Here is a 25,565-nt window from a genome sequence, read left to right on the forward strand (position 1 = left end):
CTTTTAAGATTAATCCCATTATTAACTTGACCACTCTTCTTTGAGATTTATCCTTCCAGCCCACTTTTCTATTTTTTGTTCTATTCTAGGGGATTATGTTTAAGAAGCTCTTTTCACTTTATTTGATCTCCAATTTCATCATCAAATATATCTTTATGATTTTAGGATTTAAATGAATGAATTGAACTTAACTGAAGAAGGCATCTTCTAACCTTTCATACTGTATTAAAGTGCTTTATAAACAAAAACAAAAATATATTACTATTATTATAACATACATTCCTCTACCACCCCTAGTACCCTACCCATCATGAATAAGATAATGAGTTCTTCCTTGAATGTACCAAAGGGTCTATTTAAAGAAGTAATTGATTGGAAGGTCTTTTTCATCATACTTTACTGTGCAAGAAGCACGCCTTCATTTAATTGCAAATTTGCAATCAATTCAAAGACCAATGTTTTGGGGGGGACCTAGAACTTACCTTTGTTTATAATCTGTATCTTTGTAACTCTATGATTATATATATTTCTTTCATTTAGATCTGTGATCAAGACATTAACACCACCGAGTGTGACAGATGGACCAGTTCCTCTTCGATATGCATCTTGGGTTCCGAACAGTGCAGGCTTGGTAAGCGATTTATACATTATCTGCAAACAGCTTAGAGATGCAGATGTTGTTGTGATATAAGATCAATGCTATTTAAATGGAATGATTGAACACTATACCCTATCCTAAGCCTAACCCTAAACCTAAAATAAAACCATATTACAACCCTAACGCCATATCTTAGACGAAATAAATCCCGGAGCAATTGTCGGAGGAGCAAATATCGTGTCACCTCTCACATACCTTATTGTTTAGAGTCTATGCTTGAATGAAAGGAAAAGACCCCAAGCAAGATGTTTGCAAAGAGACGCAGCTCGGACTATGTTGTGCCTTAAAGGAATCTTAATCCTTATTCAGTGTTCTCAAATTTGAAGAGGTACGTTGTTTAAAGGAAACCAAAACCCAAGAAGAGAAGTAATCTTATTGGAAAGAGTAAAATGAGAGGAACAATTTAAAAAAAGTTTCATCAAAATCGGTTATGAAATAAGCAAGTTATGGGAGTTTGAAAACTCTTTTTGTACTTTTTATGGGCATCCTCAAATTGGCAAACGTGCTTCAAAATGGCTGATTTTGTGGACACCTCTCCATCTGTTTTGTACACAAATTTTCAGATTTTCCTCATTATCTTTCAAATTGCATCTTACCTCCTTCTGAGCACAACATATGTCATGGGAAAATATAATCCACACCATATATGTCAAGGTCAGGAGGAGATAATGTGAAGTATGTAAAATAAAGGGGAAAATCTGAAAATATGTGTACAAAACAAATGGAGAGTTGTCCACAAAATCAGCTATTTTGAAGCACTTTTGCCATTTGAGGATCCACATAGTAAGTACAACAAGACTTTTTAATCATCCATAACTTGCTTATTTCATAACCGACTTTGATGAAACTTTTTAAAAATTGTTCCTCTCATTTTACTCTTTCCAATAAGATTGCTTCTCTTCTTGGGTTTTTGTTTCTTTTAATAATTATAATAATCCGCTTTTATATCGCGCTTAATCCATCGGAACGACGTGTCTTAGCGCTTTACAGATATATTATTACCCCAGTCCTCGGATTCAATCAGTCATTCCCGCACACAATGTGTGCACATCCTCCACTCCCTGGGGAGTATTCCAGTCAGTCGCCTGTGAGGCGCACTAGTCTGGTCAGTTAGCGGAATTATGTGGACACGGTGGACAAAAGCGTGATTTTTTCTCCAGACCTTTGTTTATGTATGAGAATTAAGAATGGGGTATGCTCCAAAAAATCTGGCTGCAGGAACAGTGAAAAAATGGGTGAAAATGTCAGAATTTATGAGTTCAGATTTGTCTGATATATAGACTAGCGCTAGTGCAAAACTCAATAGCAGTGCATTATTTTGCATTGGCTTAGTTCTTGAATTCAGACCCTTTTTGAACAGATCTTCTGTTTGTCCTCGCATCTCAATACACCAAATATCTGAATGAAGATGCTAACCAAGCTGAAGGGTGACGGTGGAGGGGGTTGAATGTTGGTGTGTGTGTACATATTTTGGTCTTGGGGTAAAGGTGTGCAAGACACATTTTTTGCATGTGTTGGAAATTGTGTTGCCATGGTAACAGTGTATTATTGCAAAAATAAGGTAAAAATCTTGCAGTTAGAACCACTTCCTCTGTTTTTAACCGATTCTCATGAAATTTGGCACACACATTGGTCTTGAGGTGAAGATGTCTAAGACACACTTTTGTGTGTCTTTCAGAAATCTTGTTGCCATGGTAACAACATATTATCTGGTGAAAATTGGGAAAAAATCTTACAATTCAAACTGCTTCATCAGTTTTCAATCAATTCTAATGAAATTTGGCACACACATTGGTATTGAAGTAAAGATGTACTAGGCACTTTTTGTGTGTGTTTCAGAAACTGTGTTGTCATGGTAACAAAATATCATATGGCAAAATTTAGGTTAAAAAAAAAACTTCATCAGTTTTGAACCAAATTTGGCTCACACATTGGCCTTGGGGTAAAGATGTGCAAGAACCTTTTTTTGCATTTGTCAGAGAGTGCATTACCAGGGTAGCCACATATGATAGCCAGAAATGTAGGAAAACTTGTGGATCAAACTTCTTCCCCTGTTTTTAGTCAGTGCTCATAAAAATTGGAAGAAATATTCATCATAGGGTAAAGATTCATATTAAATTCTAAATGTCTTCTCTGCATTAAAATGTGGGGGTATTAATCACCTTCATTAATATTTCTGGGTTTGAGGGGAAGGGGCAGGATTAGTCCTTTAAATCTGACATCAAAGAAGGTTAAAGGCAGTGGCCATTAGAAACATAAAAATGATAAACACTCTTAAAAAACGCATCCCCTTAAGGGCATATAGGCTGGAGGTACACTGGGTGAATATGAAACCTTCTGCTGAAGCAGAGGAGTTCCAACACTAGCAAGCAAAACAACATTTGTACCCATTCTACTTTCAACAGCTGATTTTCCAAACCTTAGTTCCACCTCCACAAGATGTGCACCCCTCCCCATACCACTTTTAGTTCTACTTCCCCATGCTCAAACCAGTCTACACCTTTGTCCCTCAGGGGTCAATGCATTTTTAAAGCTAGACATTACTCTCTTTTTTTTTGGGGGGGTCTTTAGAAAATGACCTCATTAAAATTACAGTTAAAGGATTATTACTAGGAACTTACCCCCCCCCCCGAAAAAAATAGGGGGCTGATAATACTTTTAGCAGAAAATGCCCCCCCCCCTTCAAAGGTACGAAGAGTCCTTTGCACTTCAAACCATTCATTTGAAGCTTAATGCATTCTGATTTGATAAAAAATTGTTTACAGTACCCAATTAACCATTGTTTATTTATATTCTCCTACTCAGTCTTTTATTCATATTCATATTTTGTTCCTACTCTTTCTTTTTAACTTTCACATCACTCTTGATATTGAGCCTCACCATGCCATCTCCTTCTGTTTCCTGTCTCTCTCTCTAAGAATATTTTTTCTGACATATTTTAAAGTGCACCTTTAATCATGCAACTAATTATTATAGAAATATAAATATATACAAAAATATCTGCACTTGTTTTAGAAATTCACTTGCAAATCCATGACTCAGTAACATACCATATCCAAAATATACCTATGTGCACAGTAGATTTTAGCCTTATATTTTCTTTCATTTATTTTTTTTTCAGTATATTTCTGTGACAGCCCTGCTTCATGCTTCAAATAAAACATTGATTAATTGGACACTGGAAACTTTTTTTTTCAAAGCAGAATGGTTAAGGCTTTAAATTAACATGCAGAAGTGTAAAGGATTTCCCTCTTTTTTTTTTTGGGGGGGGTTAAGTTCCTAGTCGTTATAATTTCATTTAAATCTCCATGTGGCAATTTTCTAACCCCCCCCAAAAAAAATGTAAGGGGTGTTTTTTAAGTGTTTAAGTTCCTCATGGTCATGGCCTTTAACCTTCTATATTTTATGTTGTCAGTTTTTAAGGACCTCTGCCCCCCAAAAAAAAAGCCTATAAATATTATTGAAGGTGATTAATACCCTGCGCTATTATATGACGTTATAAAGGGGAATCAAACCCAAATAAACACTTGTTTTTAGAGGAAAATGAAAAATCAGACAAGTTTATAGGTCAAAGTTTGAACAATATCGGACAAACCATAACAAAGTTGTGAACATATTAAAGTTATAAACATTGGTAATCACTACACCCATGAAGACTTCAAATTGACCGCATATGCATGTGATGTCACAGTGATTTAAGAAGGCAAGGACCACTCTTCCATGTACTGGAATAATTAATTAGCTAAAAAAAAATTTCAAAAGTTTTACTTCAAATTATATCTTTCTTTCATGAGGACATAAAACATACTACGGGTTTATATTACGGCCCCAATGGAATAGGGATTTAGGAGAAAACCAAAAATCCTGAAAACTACTAGTCTTATGGGAAAGTTGTCCTTGCGGCCCCACCCCTTGTCATAATTTACTTACCCAGTTGCCAATTTGAATTCTACATACTAGTAGCCTTATTGAGCTTAATTTTAAAGCAGCCATAACTATATATTGCTTGTCCGATTTCTTTAAAACTTTCACCATTCTTATTTTTCTCCTTTTCCATGCACACAACATTATGACCAAGGCTTGATTCCCTTTTAATACTGAATATGAATCTTTACCCAAAATTAATATTTGTGTCAACTTTTATGAGCACAGGCTGAAAACTGAGAAGTAGACTGATCCACAACGAGTTTTCCCCATATTTCTGGCTAAATGTGGTTACCAAGGCAATGCACTCTCTGACAAAAGGTTCTTGCACATCTTTACCTCAAGGCCAATGTGTGAGCCATAATCATTTCATGAGAATTGGTTAAAAAAAAACTGATGAAGTAGTTCAAATTCCAAGGTTTTTACCTAAATTTTGCCATATTATATGTTGTTCCCATGGCAACACAATTTTGGAAACACACACAAAAAGTGCCTTGTACATCTTTACTTCAATACCAATGTGTGTGCCAAATTTCATGAAAATTGATTGATAACTGATGAAACAGTTTGAATTGTAAGATTTTTTCCCCAATTTTCACCAGATAATATGTTGTTTCCATGGCAACAAGATTTTTGAAAGACATACAAAAGTGTGTCTTAGACATCTTCACCTCAAGACCAATGTGTGTGCCAAATTTCATGAGAATCGGTTAAAAACAGAGGAAGTGGTTCTAACTGCAAGATTTTTACCTTATTTTTGCAATAATAAACTGTTACCATGGCAACACAATTTCCAACACATGCAAAAAATGTGTCTTGCACACCTTAACCCCAAGACCAAAATATGTACACACACACCAACATTCAACCCCCTCCACCGTCACCCTTCGGCTTGGTTAGCATCTTCATTCAGATATTTGGTGCATTAAGATGCGAGGACAAACAGAAGATCTGTTCAAAAAGGGTCTGAATTCAAGAACTAATCCAATGCAAAATAATGCACTACTATTGAGTTTTGCACTAGCGCTAGTCTATATATCAGACAAATCTGAACTCATAAATTCTGACATTTTCACCCATTTTTTCACTGTTCCTGCAGCCAGATTTTTTGGAGCATACCCCATTCTTAATTCTTATACATAAACAAAGGTCTGGAGAAAAAATCATGCTTTTGTCCACCGTGTCCACAAGTAGGGCATTTTTGACGCTAACAGACCAGACTACACACAGTACTGGACAAGCTACAATGACTTTCACATCCTACCGGGTACCCATTTAGCACCTGGGTCGAGAGTGGCAAACAAACAACATACATGTACAACGTACCTCTTCAAATTTGAAAACACTGAATAAGGGTTAAGGTGTACAATTTCAGCCTATGTGGCAACCTAAACCTTTTATACTCATATATATCAACAAAAAAATGAGATTAAATAGGACTGACTTTATATTAGCTTTGGTGCTTAAATTAAAAAAGTTGAATTTATGATTTTAAATATTTCCTTTATTTTAGATTTTTATTTATAAGAACAACTTGTACTACCAGAATGCGGTAAATAACGATCCAGTTGCTGTTACTACGGATGGTATAGAGGGGGAGGTCTTCAACGGTGTACCAGATTGGGTTTATGAAGGTAAAAACTCTAGATGACATAATGAATCCATGATTTTGAAGAAATCATCAGAAATTTTCTCTATTCTGTACTGTCTAAAAGGGATTACTACCTTATCCATTGTCACAAAGATGACATGAACATATACATGGGCAGAAAGAAAACCAGAAAGATTACTTTGTTGAGTTATTAAATGTTTGATTCTTTTTTCTGTGTTTTTTTTTGTTTTAAGTTTTGTATGACGAAGAGAAGGATATGAAATGAGCACTAACTGAAAATGATCAGTACTCAAACAAATTTTTATAAAATACTTTGCTTCGATATTTGTAAACGTAAACAAAAAGGAATTGATTTTAAAAATCTATATCTTAATCTTTTTCGACTGAGTTTTTAAATGTAAATGTTTAAGTTATCTATCCTGAATATATAAATGGTGCTTGCTCACTTGTTTCAATGTATTCCTTTTTTTTTATTGTGTAGGGAAGGAACATCAAATATGCTTGCAAGTCCTTGAAATGTAGTTGACAGGCCAAAATATTAGATGACTGATTGATTATTGTAAGGCAATTGATATTCACCTTATTGTCTTTGACCTTGTTTCTCACCTGTTTCTGTATTATTTTTCTCTTTTTACATGATAATATCAGAGGAAATTCTGAGTGATGATGATGCTCTTTACTGGAACAAGGATGGATCTAGATTGGTCTTTGCTCAATTCAATGATACTCAGGTTCCTAAAGCATGGTATCCATGCTATGAGAACAAGGTTTACAGTGAGGTAAGATATGATATTATGGTATGCTATTATTATATACATTATTGTATATTAGAATACCACAGATATTCAAACCAATGATTTTTCTTTTAGGAAAGAACATAAATTTTGAAAAAAATTTACTCTATTTTCAATATCATTTTTACTATTTTTTTAATAATGTAGAATTCACACACTGCTCTCATAATGCTGTACCCTTTCATCTTTTACAAAGATAGGGGGTCTGAATTACTATTTAAATTGCGAAAAATAAATTCGATGCTGTTTGTTAATACAATTAGATGATCATGATTTACCAACTAAATACAGGGTTCACTTTCATTCAAATTTATAAATAATTGTTAAAGCTACTGAAATCTCATTTGATTGGTTAATGACTGCTTTGCCTATAAATTCTACATTTTTTAACACTTTGTTTTATTTTGTTTAATAAAAGAGAACCCTCATTTTCTTTTAAGCACAAAGATACATGGAGCTTGTATATACTGACAGTTAAATCAGGAATGATTTTAATTTTTGAAACTATAACTATTAAGATTTTTGACCACTCAATAACCCACTCCTTTTTTTTTTATTGTATTTCACTACTTGTAGATTAAATACGTCAACTATCCCAAGCCTGGATATCCTAATCCCACCATCAAGCTGCTCGTCATGCCAGTTGAAGATGTTACAAATTTGGTCCAACTCCAGCCTCCAAGACAGTTCCAGGACCAGTACGTACAAGCTTTCTTGCAATTCTTGCATACCCAGATATTCCAGAGACTATTCTTGGATATCAAGAGATATATGTAGATTCTATACCCAGCTAATTCATTGGTCCGAGCACTGTTACTCCCTGTCAAGACCCTTGGAGAGGGTGTAGAACTATCATTCCTCAAGAATATTTTGTAATTTCACAGCCACATCGAACTAATTAACCAAAATCAAAAGATTATCAAGATTATTATCCAAGCTCTGCATGCACCAAGTCATTCTTTATCTGTTAACTACTGTATTTTGTAATACCCATTGGCTAAGTCTAGTGTTTTTATAACTCCCAAGTTCTCTATTTAGGCATCACTGATTCGCTTCACATATGCAGTATTGTTACTATATGCACTATATGAACACTCCATTTTTTTCTAGGGAGTACTATTACAGAAGTGTTGTGTGGAAGGATAGGTACCAGGTAGCCGTCACATGGTGGAACAGACCGCAGAATGTTTCCGTGACGACCATATGCCAGGTGGACACCGGGGTTTGTGACCTCAACTACGAGCAAGAGACACCAAACGGCTGGATAGTTCAGGTCAGGGGTCACAATTCGTATCAAATGCATGCATCTTTTTCCTTTGAATTATGTTGTGTCAAGTATGTGGATTGTTCTTGTAATTTTTGAAATAGAATTATGCATCAAATGCTACACTGTGATTCCAAATTCACTCAAAGGAACCTTTTCTTTGATTCAAAGTGGATGGGCTCATTTTCACAGTTATCTGATCACTAACAAATGCAAATGTGCCAAACTTTAAGCAGAGAAGTAAACACCGTTAAAACAGGAAGTTATTCTTTACTGAGTCTTATTTGGAAATCCAAGATTGATTGCTATTGATATAGAACATATGTGCAGAGATAAGTTTATTAATGTAAATGATTGACATGCAGCATACAACTTCAAAACATTGAATTCACAAGATGCTGTAGTATCTATTATACAAGTATATCAGGTTTGAGAAAATATGTCCACTACAACTTTCGAAAGAAACACTTGGCATATTCATTTTATGATTAGTCACGTGAAGGGCTCTCAACCAATCAAATAACAACAAACTTTCAGTAAAGGATATAATTATATATAATACCACATTGTATGATGTTAATATTTGATATTCTATTTTTTGTTTGCAGAGAGGGGATATTATTTTTGCAGAAGATGGTCTTTCATACTTCACTATTCTACCTGAGAGAGAAGGACCAAGAGGAAGCTTCTATCATATAGCTCAAGTTACTGCTGAGGTCAGTTTGCATTTTGCAATGTGTTATCAATGATTGTCATTGACTAATTTGGCCTCAGCCATTGAGATGGAAAGATTTCCTGTAGCGTTTAACATCTGCAGGTGAAAATCCCCCTAAACAGTCTTTGCGAAATGCTCCCCTTTTAATCTCTTTTAAACTTTTCTTTTCTTTTTCCTTAAACTTACAAATTTGAATATAAAATTGAGTCCTTAATGTGGTTTTCCTTGGGTCAAGATGATCATCTATAAGATTCAGTCAAATATGTAGGGGAAGGCGGGGTTAGTTGAGCATAGGGGCAAGTTGAGCCACCAGCCCCAGGCCAATAATGAATGAGTCAGACATTGTGGTGGTGTCATGTATTGATGACCCATAGCATAACCCCTAACCCCACCACATTGTTTTCAACTTTGAAACAAAAAGTAGTTTTTTACAGGGAAAAATATGAATTTCAGCTAAAAAAGTAAAAAAGAGTGTAAAATAGATAAGTGCTTTATAAATACACACGTCTTTAAATATAATAAAGACATGATAACAACATTATTAGTCCAGGTATGGATCTTCATTCTTGTCATAGTCTTTTATATGATGGATGCATAATAAATGTGTGGATACAAAATTATCGCACTAAGTTCGGACTGGGGTAAGTTGAGCCAAACAGCATGGGGCAAGTTGAGCCATGGTAATTCCTATGGTAATGTATCTTAAAAAACAAACAAACCATAAAAGTCGATTGGAATGCTGGCTGAAAGGAGCAAATTTACATGACTGCTCTTTTCCTTTTAAAGGATGTTAGTATTTATAGAGAATTAGCAAGTGAAAAGACTTTAAACAAAAAATTGACATGCTGGTTCTCCCCTCATACATTTTGTACATAGTTTTTGTGGCTCAACTTACCCCAGAAGGTGGCTCAAACTTACCCCATATATGGGGCAAGTTGAGCCATTTGCCATCCTTTTTTTCAAAGGTCACGATGACTTTCAGTGTGGGGATAGAAAGTTATATATAGGTGGAAAATATTTCAGAAGAATTGAATTTCAAGGCAAGGTACTTATTTTGACAAGATTATTAATCATATCAATTCTAACATGCAAAAAGCAAAAACTGTCACAACTTACCCCGCCTTCCCCTACATTTTGCGTAGTTTTTATTTTTTTTAACATGAACCAAAGCTTTTCTATTTCCAATCATTGTTTATTCTTAAATTGGTTTGTTGCATAAAAAATAAGCAAGCAATAATATAATGCAACCTTATGTTAAAATGCCAATATGATCTGAAAGGCTAAGATATTTTAAATTAATCTTTATTTTTTTAGAGTGGTCAGCGGGGTCAGGTCACTTTCCTGACCCAGGGAATCTGGGAAGTAACACAGATCGTTGGCTACAATGCAGAGAGGAACCTTCTCTTCTATTTAAGTACCGAGGATGGATCCATTAACAGAACATTGTATAGGTGAGAGACTTTGAATACTGCAATAGATGCGTATGATACTATTACTGATGTTTTTCACGATGGAACTGCTTTTTAATGTGGTTTGCATTTCTGCTATAGTATATTTTGATAATCTCGTACATTATAATGACAAGCACTGTATTTATATTCAATTTCTGAAAACAAAGCATCTTCAGATGAGGAGACATAAATGAAACTTATGAATAAAATGTCAACAAAACAAACAAGTAATAATAAAAGCGGAGGTGGTAGAGGGTTAAAACGCAAATTTATTGAAATGAAATAGGACTACGTAAAGCCCATAAAAAATGTGCAAAATATCAGAAAATAGGTTACACAATATCAATATAAACTGACTTCTTTTAACAATTTTCAAGAGTATGATCGAGTTTTATCATATTCTTGATGGATCATTTCTTATCTTCCCCTTCAGTTTGAACATTGCGACCAAGGAGAGGACCTGCCTGACATGTGATGTAATCGAAGGCTGTTCCTACTTCAGTGCAGACTTCAACGACAAGGCGACCCGGTACATCCTACAGTGCCATGGTCCTGATGTACCTCAGACATTCCTGAATTCCATTGACTCGGCAAACTTCACAGTGTTGGTAGATAATGCTGGCGTCAAGGAGGCTCTGGCTGATAAGGTTAGTCTTTGACATGTTAGATTCAATTTGAGTGAAGTTTGAAATCGTGTAAGGGTTCCTTTAAAACCAATATTTTACTTGCCTGCTATTCAAAGATATGGTTTCAGATTGATAATTAACATCGAACTACAGGGTGGAAGATAATCTCATATGGTTTAACTCAGATGAAATGATCAAAAGAAGAGATTTTATGTTCCTTTTAATAACGTTGTATCCAGTGAAATTATTATATTCACATATCAACTGTGGACTTGCAGTTTCCTGAACGTTTTACTTCTTTTTTAGTTATGTTTTATTTTTGAACATTACTCTAATGTTCGACCTCCGAATTCTATTAAAGGTCAAGTCCACCTCAGAAAAATTTGAATCAATAGAGAAAAATCAGACAAGCAAGATTTCATCAAAATTGGATGTAAAATAAGAAAGTTATGACATTTCAAAGTTTCGCTTATTTTTAACAAAATAGTTATATGAACGAGCCAGTTACATCCAAATGAGAGAGTCAATGATGTCACTCACTCACTATTTCTTTTGTTTTTTATTGTTTGAATTATACAATATTTCAATTTTTACAAATTTGACAATTAGGACCTCCTTGCCTGAAGCACAAAATGTTAAAATAATGGAATTCCACGTGTTCAGGGAGGAATGAAACTTCATTTCACATGACAATGACGAGAAAATCAAAATATTTCATATTTCAAACAATAAAAACAAAAGAAATAGTGACATCATCGACTCTCTCATTTGGATGTAGCTGGCTCGTTCATATAACTGCTCTTGTGAAATGAAGCGAAATTTTGAAATATCATAACTTTCTTATTTTACATCCAATTTTGATGAAATTTTTAGTGTTATGCTTGTTGAATTTTTCTCTTTTTATTCAAATCAAGTTTTTGTTGGGGTGGACTTGTCCTTGAATGAAGATATTGTATGTTGACAAAGCTGTAAAAGATATTTTTAAGAACGTACATGTATGTGGTATACTGATGCTTGTAGTGACTTCTATAAATGTAACAATAGATGTCTAATTTCCCTTTGGTTATGAAATCTTCCTTTTTTTCCTGTACATTTTCACACTGCACTTAAAATTTCTACAAGAACTATGGACACTACCTCTGAATATCAATTTTTTTTTTCAAATGTAGGATTTTGTGATTAAGACGTTCCACACTGTCAAGTCTTCAGATGGTAATTTTGACATCCAAATCGAGCTTCTTATTCCCCGGTCAATGGATGATCAGCGTAGGCATCCGTTACTGGTTGATGTCTATGCAGGACCTGGCACACAACAGGTAAGAATAATGTTATCTGCTTTTCTCTTAAGCTGTAATTGTGTGTTTCAGCAGTGTGGTGATTAAAGTGGACAATTGTTATCAGTGGCAGCAGTGGGACATTACAAAGTAACTGTTTTGGTGGCAGAGATAGGATTGTGGTGAGGTCAATAGTGATAGATGTGATGGGAATGAGATAGGCCTATCAACTGTATTGGCATACAGCAGTGGGATATTACAAACTATCGTTGTTGCAGAGATGGGATTTCTGTACTGTGATGGTAGCAGCTAGCTTCGGTAGATGTAGTGAGAATGGGATATCAATTTTGGGGGAGTGGCAGCAGTGGGATTACAAACTGACGTGGTAGCAGAGTTTGGATATCTGTACAATGATTGTGTCATGCAGCAGTGGTTGAAACAGATGCGGTGGTTGGAAAGGGATATCAGTTGTTAGGGGTGGCAGCAGTGGGTTATTACAAACTGTTGTAGTGGAAGCAGTGGGATATTTGTATTGTGACAGAGTTGAGATATTTGGGTATCCATACTATTTTGGTTGCAGCAGTGGGATATGATAATTTACTCATTTTTATGTTGAAAATGAGATGAGTCAAAGACTGATCAGAAACTAACGTGCTTAAGGGGTATTTCGTTTAAGTGATTATTTCTCTTTGAAAATATAATTTCCATTAACATTATTTCAAATTTCAGGAGATTGGATTCAGTGTAATGCTTTGTTAAGTTTGATCTACCTGACCGCTATTTATGAAACTTTTTATTAAAAAATAATTAGATCAGCTATTTTTATGAAGAAATTTTTGTCTTAGTGGTAATAAACTTTATGAAAAGTGAACCTAATCTATAAGGGTACTGCTTATCAAAGGGAAATAGCACAACATTGTATGGTTTCTCTCCATGTTGAAAATGGATTACAAGACTAATTTTCTATGTGTATTTATGTAAGTTTAGTTGAACCTTAGGAAACAAATGTATAAACATCCTGCATCTTCTATCCATAAACTTTATCCTAAGTTTGATAGAAACAATTTATTTCATCCTCTCTTTTTTTTCTGCAGGTGGATGCCAAGTATCACCAGGGCTGGTATTCATATTTGAGTAGTAATCACCATGTGATTATTGCTCGTATTGATGGGCGTGGATCGGCATACAATGGTCAGAAGCTACTTTATGAGATCTACAAACGATTGGGCACAGTTGAAATTGAAGATCAAATTACAGCTACAGAGTATGTTGGGTTTTTTTGTATAAATTTATGATAATAACATGGATCTCATATTTTAAGCATGTAATGGACACTCGAAAGGATTTCATATTCTAGATGATGATGTTTCTTGCTTTATCATTGGGAATGATTTATCAAAGGTTTTTGTAAAGCTGGGGCCAGAGAAATTTTAAACATTGCTCATTGGATTACAAGATGATTATTATAATGACTGAATTATTGTCCTTCCCCTTTGTGTAGTAATTGAAGGCAGAAGTATCAACATCTTTATTTGTTACAATATAAAAACTAACCATACTTCTGAGATATATTCTATTTAATTGTATGTAAAATCTACATTGCCTCAGAATTGTAAAATCAATTAAGAATGTTTATTTGCATAATTATTATAACAGTGAATCATATTTTTTAGTTGCATACATGTTCTATTGTTCATATAAGCTATTATGAAGTTATGTTCTTTCCTCATTTCAAATTTGGTTTTAATTTTTTAATTTCATCCAGCTATTTATTGGATACGTACCGTTACTTGGACTGGAACAAAACAGCTATTTGGGGATGGGTGAGTATAAATGTCCATTTTAGATTAAGAATTGTTTAAGGGTTGTTTCTTTAGGAACAAATATTTTGGACTCATAATTGATAAGCTTGATTTTTTCAATCTGACATTACTTTATAAGGTTGCTCAAATTCAGTAATAAACTGGAAGTGATTTCTTCCCATGTCCACAGAAAAGGACAAAACACTGCTAACAACATTTAGCAGTGTCCAGAATAATAAATGAATATTTATGCATCAAGGCTTTTTTATGATATGAGTGGTAAAAATTAGATTATAGTTTTATTGAAATATTGATAATATCTATTTGGCTTTCTTTACCATTCATATTTAGTCATATGGAGGTTTTGCTTCAACGTTAGCTGCTACATATGGTAAATTCAACTGTACAATGGCTGTAGCCCCTGTCACCGATTGGAGATTTTATGGTAAGATATGATAAATTAATATTACAATAGACATTAAAAAATCACAATTTCATCCATAAATCATAATGCTTTAAGCTCAGTGTTTTCATATATGCAATTTCGCATTTAAAAATTTTAATCTTACATCATGAATATGATAAATTGTAAATGAACAAGTAATTCAATATATCTTCATTAGTATAATGGGATTGTTCAATATTTTATCAGTGGTTTCCTGTGAGAGCTTAAATGCCTGTTGGCAACAGTAATGAAATTTTAGTTATCTCTGGCCCATAGATAAACATTTTATATCCTATTTTTTCTCTTGTTTTTCAACTTATCTGGAGTTTGTATACATTATATTATTGTATTATATCTTTCTCTTACAGATTCTGTTTATACTGAAAAATATATGGGATTACCAAAAGCAACAGATAATTTACAAGCTTACAAGGTAAGACAACTTTGTTTTCTTCTGAAGATGATCACAAAAAATTCTAAAAATGCCCTTAGTACAAGATATGAACACCCATTAATTACTTTTGTGGCTCATATGTGAGGGGAATAATGTCTAAGCTTCATAATGTGATAGATACATTTGCTACACTAGTGGGCTTACAAAGCCTTGGTAAAGATTGAATAATTTGAGTTATAATACTCAAGTATCATCTAACATTCAAAATTTTCAAAGGTCTAGTGGCCAGTGAATCATTTCAGCTGTTGATTATACGTGAAAATTGAAGGACATAGACATTCATTGATGGATATAGGAATAAACGAAACAGTGGTGGTCTGACTTATAATGATACCATCATTATTAAAGAGTAGTTGTTTTTAATATTTCATTTGTCATGATTCAGTTGCAAACTGATGAATATACCATGAATATATTAAAGACCCGCTACTTTACTTTGATCATCTTTACAATTTACCTTTCTATTCGTTTCAGGATTCCAACATATCTGCACATGCGTCAGGTCTTCACAATACAAAATATCTCTTGGTACATGGCTTAGCAGATGGTAAGATATGAAATGTTTTATTTTAAGAATATTTCTAATGAAAATCTTCATAGAACAAAATTAGACAAAAAAAATCAAAACTAGAGTTGCAGCAAGGCATATATTGACCAAACTTTTGGTGAACTTTGCTGGCTGAAAATGTTCCATAATATATGCAGATACTTTTTTATGTTCTGTTTTTTTTTACCATCTAGTGTCTTCAGTATTAGATCTATAATCTGTGCATATTGTTATGGTCTGTTTATCATACATCAAGCATCTTGATTGTAAAATTCTCCCTGGGTGTCTCTGGTGTCCTAGAGTAAACTAAATCCATTACCTACTGGAACCAGGTGATCCGTGTACAAAGCCAATGTAAATCACACAATTCAGTAGTCAACTAAGATGATTTTGGAATTCACTGTTGGGAATAAGAGGGATGCTCTGAGGTCAATATCAGTACATAGCAGAATGATATGATACTGACCAAGATTTCCAGCATATGAAGAAGTTTACGACAAATTGTTTTGATAAAATTACATAAAGGATTATTTACAAAATAAGATGAAACTACAGGATTGTATATTACTGTGGGTGTGTATCACCAAATAATTACACATATCATGTAGAGGTGTTGTGGCTCAGTGGATAAATATCTGGACTTTCAATTACAACTTCCAGGGTTCAAATCCCACTGCAGCTCTTGCGTCCTTAGGCAAGGCATTTATCTATATATTTGCCACTCTCCATCCAGGTGTAGTTAATGGGTACCCGGGAGGAAGGAATTCATTGGATGCTCGAGCGTCTGATCAGGGTACCTGTGCTGATGCCAGGGTCTGTTGCATATTATCTTTATTCTACAACTTTGTAACATATATTATTTATTTTTCTGTTTAGATAATGTACATTTCCAAAATTCAGCCAATTTGGTGAAAGCTTTAGTACAAGAGGGTGTACAGCATCAAGTACAGGTAAGATACATGTGACTGATATACTGATAATATTCGTCATGATGATAGTAGACATTCGACAGGATCCTACAAGAGATAAATAGAAAATTTATATTGCTATTTAATGGTTTCTAATAGACCATCAGAATCGTGCTGGGTCCACAGAGGACCCATATATGCCTACATTCTAAAGTCGGGTTTAACTTACGCCATGGTCTAACTGCTAAAAATCATTGGAATCCAGAATGTTAAAAATCTTGTTCGTATTATATGTTTCTTATTCTTACTGTGCTCTTAGATTGTTATTATTTGTAGACAGATGAGAATGGTCTAGATAGCAGATAAATAATAAATCAAATTAATCTTTACTGTAGGGGAATTTGTGTCACAATTGGCTTTCCATGGTTAAAGAACCTTTTTAGAGTTTAGATAAAACCCTGTGTCAGAGTGAGAGATATAGGTCCCAATAGATACCCACATACATGTTTCTGCTGGTCTTACTCATATTGATATTGATAGTAATGTTGTTGACGTTGATATTGATGAAGAAATTGTATGAAAAGTATTAATATTGATTTATTTTATTTCCTTTGACAGTATTATACAGATGAGAACCACGCCTTAGGAGACCCAATGGTACAAAAGGATCTCTACCGTGTGCTCACAGATTTCTTAGTCCGCTCATTTGACCTGAAATGCTGACCTTCAATATTTGACCCCTGACCCTATGACCTTTCTCCAATAGAATAGTGACCTTCATTTCCAGATGGGTCATCTTCCCTCCGCTACCCCCTTCCCTGATCCATTGAATGCCAGGGCTCGGTCTTACAAAGAGTTACGATTGATCCAATCAACCACAACTATGGAAAGCCATCAACAGCAACACGTTTGTTCAAAATATTTTTTGATAGATATGATCTATATTCATACATTCATAATTTTCTTGAAAATTCAGTGTGCTTCTCTTTGTTTACAAAGGACATTGTGCAAAATTCCTGAAAAAAAGACGTTGATGGATTTCTGTATACTTGAGGTTGATCGGGTTCATCACAACTCTTTGTAAGACGGGGCCTGGATGTGTTCCTTTTTACATTCAAATCCAGATTCCCATGAAAGAGATGTATGAGGCCATAGCAAGTGGTTATCAATATCTTTTCTAATGAAATGTTTGCTATGAATTTCATTTTATTTAACTTAAATTTCTGAGGCCATATCAAATGGTTATTAGCTTTTTGTACTGAAATGTTTGCTATGATTTTTATTTTGTTTGTAATCCTTATAAGATGCAATAGATTCATCTTATTAGATATAACTGTGCCTGAAAATATGATGTCCATTTGGGATGAGACTGAATTATGTCAAACATGTCGATCGATTCTTGCCCATCTAGGAAAGTTTTATTTTGCAGTTTTTTTTTATGCAATTGTTTCCAAAAAATAATTTGGAAAATGTTTGACTCTTACTTCAGTTCAACTTTTGTTTTTCAACAGGATTGTTTGAATTAACAATGAAATTTACGATAATGCTATAAATTACTGATATATTTGAATAATTTTGAGATAATTTGAGATTTTAATGAAAACACCATAGCAAAAGTTGCTGCGTCAATTGAATTACTGGATAAGCAATGTAATATCGGCAAAACTAGAATTAAGTACAAATTATCCTCATATTCATTGAACGTTTCCCAATTAGCAATGATTAATTTTTGTATTCCTTCCACCCCCTTCCCCATGATATTGATTTTATTTTGAATCAGATATGTTTTCTTTCAAGATTTTGTACATAATCATAAAACCAAATATGTTATATACGCAGTGTTTTTTTATCGAGAGAAAACGTTCAAAAAGTCAGCCTTATAGTCATGTAAGTGACTTGTTTATATGATGCAAAGTTATATGAAAATTGGATAAAATGGTATGTGATTGTTTGATATTTTGTATTATGCAAAGTTTTAGTTTTTATTTAAAATCAAAGTCATAATTGCTTTGTGGCTTCATTCTTGTGGAATGGCTCTAATATGCTTTTCACACTGCACTTTTTGTCCTAAATTGGTGGGGCTAAGGGGGGGGGGTCTTAGCCCCACCAATTTCCCAGGGTTAAGCTTTGCCCACTTCGTTTTCACACTACGTTTTAGCAAAGTGGGCTAGCACGGTAAATAGTACGGTACTATCTGGCCCTGCTAGCACCACAATTGCGGTGCTAAGAGATGCAGTGTGAAAACGAAACAGGGCTAAGGAAAGTGGGGCTAAGCATTAGCCAATCACAGAAGTCGAATTGCACGTTAATCACGCTCTGTATGGTAAAATCATCAATATTCATGAACTGAGGGATAGTGCGGGGTTAAGGCATTAACCACAGTTGAGCAGATAGTATGGGGTTAAGAAAGACAGTGTGAATCGAAGAAAAGATAGTATGGGGTTAAGGAAATGCAGTGTGAAAAGCATATAATTTTTTGTCAATTTCTTTTCATGTTTACATTGCAGTTGCATTGTAAAGAAGTTTACATGTGTGTAAGTTGTATAGTCCGTTTATGGAAAATAGAGCAATTATGTACTCTATCTCAAAACATAAATGACATCAAGAGTATTAGGCATATTGATTTGAAGTTGATTTAATTGTGATATGTAATTGCATAAATGCATGAAGCCAGAATGCAAAATGAACATTCTGACTATTATGCAACTGATTCAATTGGTATGAAATAAGCTCAGGAGATAAGAAATGGATTCAATAACATTGAAGTTATCCTTTTGGAAATTGATTGTGCAGAATAAGGGAAATACTAAAAAAAACTCTTTAGAGGTAGGTGGTCTTTCTAGATAATTGATTTGAAGAGAATAAATATCTGTTATGGAAAACTAAGAATACTTAGTTGGGACATGCAATAAAGCCAAATTGATTTCAGTCTTTGCCTACTATAAAAGGTAGTATTTGAGTGGCATAAGAGCTTGTAAAGCAAGGTCAATGTGCTGCATGCATGTACATCAAGGTCAATCCAGTGGGTTACGCAATATATGATTTATGAGTAATTAATTTTATAAATATGTGCTGTGTTTTAATATTGTTTTTATTTCCGTTTATATACAATACACATCAGAATTTGCAATTTTTTTATGATCGTGGTATCTTGGGACGTTCCATAAAGAACTGCTGATTTTAATACTTAAATTCAGTGAATGGCCTGCAATATTGTCATTACAATTGAATCATTGAATACATTCCATATCTAGCAACCCTGTAAATCTAATATTTTACTCTGCCCTCATAAATGAAAAGTATTTATATTGGTTATATAACTGAAATATCTCTAACATTGCTAGATCAAACAATACCAGACTCTTGTGAAATAAATCATATACAGTGGCTGGAAGATATACCAAGTACACTTCATCATATTTGAAAGTAAGAAATCAATATCAAGCAGTTATATAAAAATCGTTATGAACAAAAATTATTTTGAAAATGCTTATGATTTTTTTTTTAGATATGAGCTGTCTAAATACCTATTCAGAGGAGCATTATAAATGCACAAAGTTAAATGGGCTTTTAAAAATCTGAATTTTATAACACCATATTTCCAATTTTATATTTGATCACGTGGTTCTTAGATCCAGGTCACTCTTTCAATCATTTAACAATACTTTTCAATAGGGAACCAAACATGAATGGTTTTTGAAAAGTTGAGAATCATACTTCATTGAAATACATTATGAATTTCACAGGGTGTAACTCTGTTTTATTTAGCAAAAAAAAGGAAAAATGTGGTTGCACGTTTGTGTGTGTATATCAATGCTCAGTACCTCCATATGTTATGGAATTTCTTTTGAAAACCACTATGATGTACTTCCAAAACGAGAATTTATTCATACTGATTCTTTTTGTGTGTTTGTCACCATGTAACATTGTAAATATATGCACAATAAAAGTAATATGTACATGAGTTGTTATACAAGAAATTCGTCTAGAGTTCAGTTATTGTGTCCATTTCATTCTCGTTTGATCTGAAGCATATAAAATCAAATATCTATGATGGAATAATCTTGACATAATCATTACAACGCCCACACTTTAAGTAGGTAACTAATCCCCGGGGGGCCACTTACATTGACGAGTGGATACCATGTGCAACCAAAAAAGTAAAAAGGATGTCTTTTTCAAGATAAGGCACGTTACGTACGTAACAGGATAAGGGTGTCAAAACTACAAAAAAAATCAAAAGAGTATCTATTTCACGAGGAAAGCTACGTGTTTAGGGTCAAATTTGCAGGGATGAGAAAACAAAATTAAAATGTTTTACAAAGGATGTAATTTTTGCCCCAAATGTTACGTGTTTAAGAGTCCGATTTGTGCAAGGTGTGGGGCCGTATCAAACCAAATGTGTAAAGGAAAAAAACAGACGATCTTTTTCTCAATAAGTCAAAAATGCTATACCTCGCAACGGAATTTTTAGTGTAAAAATGGGGGTCCCCTACGCGGAACATACCCACTATGCATTATATACTGAGTGCCCCCCCCCCCCCGGTCGTACCCATAGAGATGTATATATCTCTATGGTCGTACCCATGACAACATGGATTATTTGTTCCTGGAATTTCCAGGAATTTAAAGTGGATATGGTGTGATCAAAATATGAAAATTGATAACCCATATGACATGTCAATGGTCATAACATCACTTTAGTCAAGAATATCGTGCACCTATAAAGGCAAATCAGCCTAATGCCATGTCATTTTCTAATACTTAATAGATCAAGTGCAATTTGTGTTCAATTTATTATATGTATAATCAAGTAAATGTGTACAGTATTTTAGTAACTACCAATGTAAAATCTAGTGGAGGAAATGTTTCTAAGTATATCATAGATTGATGAATTGAAATTGGATTGAATTGAATAGCTAAATCTTAACAATTTTCATGCGTGCATGCCCCATCTCTTTCCAAATTTGCTCCCCTTTTATTTAAAAATCCTGAATCTACCACTGAATTTTTTTTCAATTTTTGGCCAAGATTGTAAGGGTATGGGGATGGGTCGGTAATTCAAGAATTATGTTTACTTTTACTAGTAAATATTTGACAAATAAAACAACTGGCTTGGTAATGTCATCACTCACTCCATCTTTTCTGAATTCAATACAGAAATAAATAGAAGCACCAGACTTTAAGATGATATCACATGTCCTTCATTTAATACCAAATCAATCCTGCTTCGCAACAGCTGTAGTTACCATACAAAAATGAGCGGTGGTCAAATTGATGAAATCCCAATAAAATAGACATTATTTCACTTAGAAGATCCAGGCAATATGACTTCGCATTGAATGAATACTGTTGTAAAAGCAGCAGACAGGCACAAAAGATTTTTAACCTTCAGGGATAGAGCGAATAAAATATTTTAAGTTAAGTCTTACAAATAAAGAAAGGTGATTGTTGCATAATTGAATGAACTTATTGATTCAATGTGAATGTCTGCTTCTCTCATAATTATTTTTTCTTTTATTTTGTAGAAAATGGACGAGTTACGAAAAAAATGTGTTATCTATTACAAATGAAGAAATGAAATAAATGTATTTGTAAATGCAAACTCATGTCAAGTCACGATGGAATTACCCACAAAAACAATTTTAAAACATGAATTACTGTACTCTAAATACTGTAAATGCTTTCCTAGTGATTTTATTTCTTAATTAAGATAACACTATTTGACTAGACACATTTATGTACAAAGATCCCTCCATTTTGAACAGCAAGTTATCTCATTTCCAGTACAGCTATATATTGCATATCTTACATGCATAGAATAGGTTTAAATAGGTATTTATCATAATTATATCGAAATGGGTCATGCAATAATTACCATAAAAATCTCCACATTGACGTTTGTCCATTAAAAATACCATATAAAACACTGAAATTGATAAAATATTATAAAATGTGTCTAATACATATACATATTCTATTGCTTTTGAAATAATTTCAAACATCTTTCTAATGCCCCTACAAAGCATATTCGAGACAATCACAACGAATCGCAGCAGAAATCAGAATGGCCAACATTAACATTTTACACACTCCAACAGGTCTAGTTAGCAGTTTACAGTGTACATTATACCAACATTTAATTTTCTCACATGCGTATTTAAAAATAGTTAATTAAATGCTTGAGTGTTAGTGAAACCAATCTACCTACCCGGTTCATTGGAAACATTGAAAGCAGCCAACTACTCTCTTTTTCCTGTAGCAACTAGTATTGGAAGACTTGATTGAGAAAATGACAAATAGAAAAATCTCACGTGCTCTCATTGTAAAGACATCTCGTTTTGAAATCTAGTTTTGTTATAGAATATTCTGGAATGTTTTTCTTTTCTTTTTCTTGGCTGATTTTTGTGAATGGAGCACAGGTATAATCAAAGTTTGGTCCACTATATTTACTGTATAGAATGAAAGACAATAATGACACTATGACTACATTAAGTATTCCAAAATCAAAAGTGGAATTATGCAAACAATCGAAACAAATGACAAAAAAACAGCTATTTTTTCTCAAAAAGTAGAGTATTGATTGGCAGTAATGATAATTTTAAAGTTATAATTACTGTAAAGACATTTTAGGACCGGTATTCAATTCAAGTTCAATTTTAATTTACTCAAAAAGGGCTGAATTCAAAACTAAAGCTGGAAAAACTTAGTAATTTACAAATATTTTCTTAAATAAAAGGTTCTTTGCACACAGTCATTCTGAGCTATGTAGAATTATCAAGAAATAATTTTGGTAAGGCAGGTTGACTGCGTATCATTTAGCAACAGCAATGTAAAATCACAATGCTGTTTAGTAAGAATTTTGCCTATACTTGGCTTAAAGTATAACAATAACTAGTGAAGTGAATATGATATAGGTAATATTTCTCAGCAAGTGATATGCTTAGTATAAGTTTTGCTTAATCAAAGTATTGAATTGAATACCAGCCCTGATCTCCAAAGAGACAACACCTATGAACAAATCCTTTGAAAAATAGGATTCATACCAGCTGATTTAAAACAGATTTAGTAATGGGTAATTTACAACAAACTAAAATGTCTATAACTCAAGTCAATATATACATTAAACTTAATGATAAAATTGATAAATCTTTAAAAATGCTGAAATCTTCACTATGTACAGACATAATTTTACAAAACGTTCAAGCTTTCTTGTACCTGTCATTTAAAGTTAAAATCTACAGTTTGCAATTTTCTTAAGCTATGATAAAAATATATAGACATGCTCTAAAATCTTAAAACTTCTCAAATATGGATACATGCATATCAAAATAATTTTCCAAGCACATCTAAAATTTTCTCAAGTTGCAAAAGAAATTTGTATGGTCTTCTTTGGAACATAAATTGCACTTCAGATGACAGAGAAATAAGCTAAATTTTTCCTTTAAAAAAAAGTTTATGTCATGATTAAAGTAATTTCATATTTTTCTCTTACATATTTATCGAAGTTTTCAATACTCAGTACTTGGAATTTCTTCTTCATAATTTGAAATCTGTTTACAAGTTGAATGATAACAAAATATTGTTAAAAAGTGAAAGACAAAACCCTGATAAATGCAATGGAATATTTGCTTTTGAACATGGCTTAAAAAATGACTTGATTCCACATTACACATTTAAAAAAATACATGTATATTGAACTGCATTATTTTAAAATACATGATTTCAAAAATGGCAGTTGGAATTTGTTAACCTTAGAAGTAGCATTAGTTGCAAAGCAGACTGCTGAATGTCTGCAACCTTTGGTTGCATGACATACAGTGTATGACATAGCAAGACATTGAAGCTTGTTGTATGTGGTTACACATTGAGGCAACACATATTGATTTTATGACAGAAGTTGTTTAACAGTTTTAATTTACAAGTGTCCACAGTGTAAAATTGGACTTTAGCAGACATGATTTCAGAATACATAATCCTTCATTATCATGCATAGTTAATTATGAGAGGAAGAGTGCGGTCTTGTAAATATCGTAACAGGATGTTTTGGCTGAGGAAAGTAGTCCGGAGTAGGGTTGACCTTCTTTACCAACATGACCATTCACCTTTGACCTATGATGCATTAACCATGGTGTGTATGAAGAGACTGGCCGGCATAAGGTCATCACCCTTCGATCCCAATATAGGGACATGATGGTAGCCTGTAAAATCAAAATGAAAATGAAAAATTTCTAAAGATGATAAGGTGGACCAGGTGCAATCACAAGTTGGATGAGTTAAGGAGGAGGTACCAATTTGGAAATTCCAGGGAGAGGCAAAAAATGAGCCCTAAAATTTGTGTTCCCTGGACATATGCAATATTTCTGCAATGCACAAACCAGCGATCACAACTTTTTAATCACTTCCCATTTGCATCTTTTAAAACAAAATTCAGGAGACCCAATGTTCCAAGCAAAGTTGGTTTGAATGGAATAAATCAATTGAAACTACGAACAGCCAGTAGCAATATGATCTACAGTATCAAACTCAAATTCCTCCAAAATAATGTATACATGTAACAAACATTCAGGCATCAATGTTTGAAACAATCAGCATGCCTATTTTTTCCTTTCCAATAGGGAAAACATATGCCTATTCATAGATGAAGATGGCATCAATGACTTCCCAACGTTACAACTGAGGATAGGACCCTGACGGTCCTTGTGTCAAACCTACAGGAATTAAGGAATAGTTATCACGGGAAACACTCACCAAGTTGCATTGATGCCAGTGGGAAGGTGTACTGGCCAATGAACTCATTGGACGATGCCATGTCGTAGTCGTGTACAACCAATCTGACCAGGGCTAGCTCCGGTACCTTGACTTCAAAGTCAAACTGTTGGTTCCAGGTGGGATTGAAGCCTGAATATAAGATGGACAAATAATATATGAGGATAAAAAGCAAAGGAGGAGCATCAAAACCTGTTCCTGCATACCAAGCCAAGAAAATGACAGGATGTGCGTTAGAAACACCATTTAGTTGGTAAAGTCTTGGTTTCAACAACAATAAAATACATTAAACAGTAAACTTCTCATCTGGGCAATTCCATAA

General features: G+C 33.7%; 2 protein-coding genes across 12 annotated transcripts in view; one reads left to right on the forward strand and one right to left on the reverse strand.

Moving 5' to 3' along the window:
- Window positions 1–17,391, forward strand: part of LOC121426154 (dipeptidyl aminopeptidase-like protein 6) — a 47,070-nt gene extending 29,679 nt beyond the window's left edge. For all 5 annotated transcript variants that reach the window (XM_041622355.1, XM_041622364.1, XM_041622339.1 and 2 more), the window contains 16 exons: window positions 541–631; window positions 6,096–6,216; window positions 6,843–6,973; window positions 7,565–7,686; window positions 8,099–8,261; window positions 8,861–8,968; window positions 10,282–10,418; window positions 10,852–11,065; window positions 12,214–12,360; window positions 13,413–13,582; window positions 14,084–14,141; window positions 14,472–14,565; window positions 14,934–14,998; window positions 15,494–15,566; window positions 16,443–16,516; window positions 17,093–17,391. In XM_041622355.1, the coding sequence (XP_041478289.1) occupies window positions 541–631; window positions 6,096–6,216; window positions 6,843–6,973; window positions 7,565–7,686; window positions 8,099–8,261; window positions 8,861–8,968; window positions 10,282–10,418; window positions 10,852–11,065; window positions 12,214–12,360; window positions 13,413–13,582; window positions 14,084–14,141; window positions 14,472–14,565; window positions 14,934–14,998; window positions 15,494–15,566; window positions 16,443–16,516; window positions 17,093–17,197 (1,873 nt within the window). In that variant the 3' untranslated portion in view covers window positions 17,198–17,391. The remainder of the gene's footprint in view (window positions 1–540; window positions 632–6,095; window positions 6,217–6,842; window positions 6,974–7,564; window positions 7,687–8,098; window positions 8,262–8,860; window positions 8,969–10,281; window positions 10,419–10,851; window positions 11,066–12,213; window positions 12,361–13,412; window positions 13,583–14,083; window positions 14,142–14,471; window positions 14,566–14,933; window positions 14,999–15,493; window positions 15,567–16,442; window positions 16,517–17,092) is intronic.
- A 4,271-nt stretch (window positions 17,392–21,662) lies between these two features.
- LOC121426180 (1-phosphatidylinositol 4,5-bisphosphate phosphodiesterase delta-4-like) overlaps window positions 21,663–25,565 on the reverse strand; it is a 62,838-nt gene continuing 58,935 nt past the window's right edge. For all 7 annotated transcript variants that reach the window (XM_041622391.1, XM_041622405.1, XM_041622384.1 and 4 more), the window contains 2 exons: window positions 25,226–25,375; window positions 21,663–24,675 (listed from right to left, as the gene is read on the reverse strand). In XM_041622391.1, the coding sequence (XP_041478325.1) occupies window positions 24,587–24,675; window positions 25,226–25,375 (239 nt within the window). In that variant the 3' untranslated portion in view covers window positions 21,663–24,586. The remainder of the gene's footprint in view (window positions 24,676–25,225; window positions 25,376–25,565) is intronic.

The sequence above is a fragment of the Lytechinus variegatus genome, chromosome 1, assembly GCF_018143015.1.
Source record: "Lytechinus variegatus isolate NC3 chromosome 1, Lvar_3.0, whole genome shotgun sequence".
In the NCBI taxonomy this organism is placed as follows: Eukaryota; Metazoa; Echinodermata; class Echinoidea; order Temnopleuroida; family Toxopneustidae; genus Lytechinus; species Lytechinus variegatus.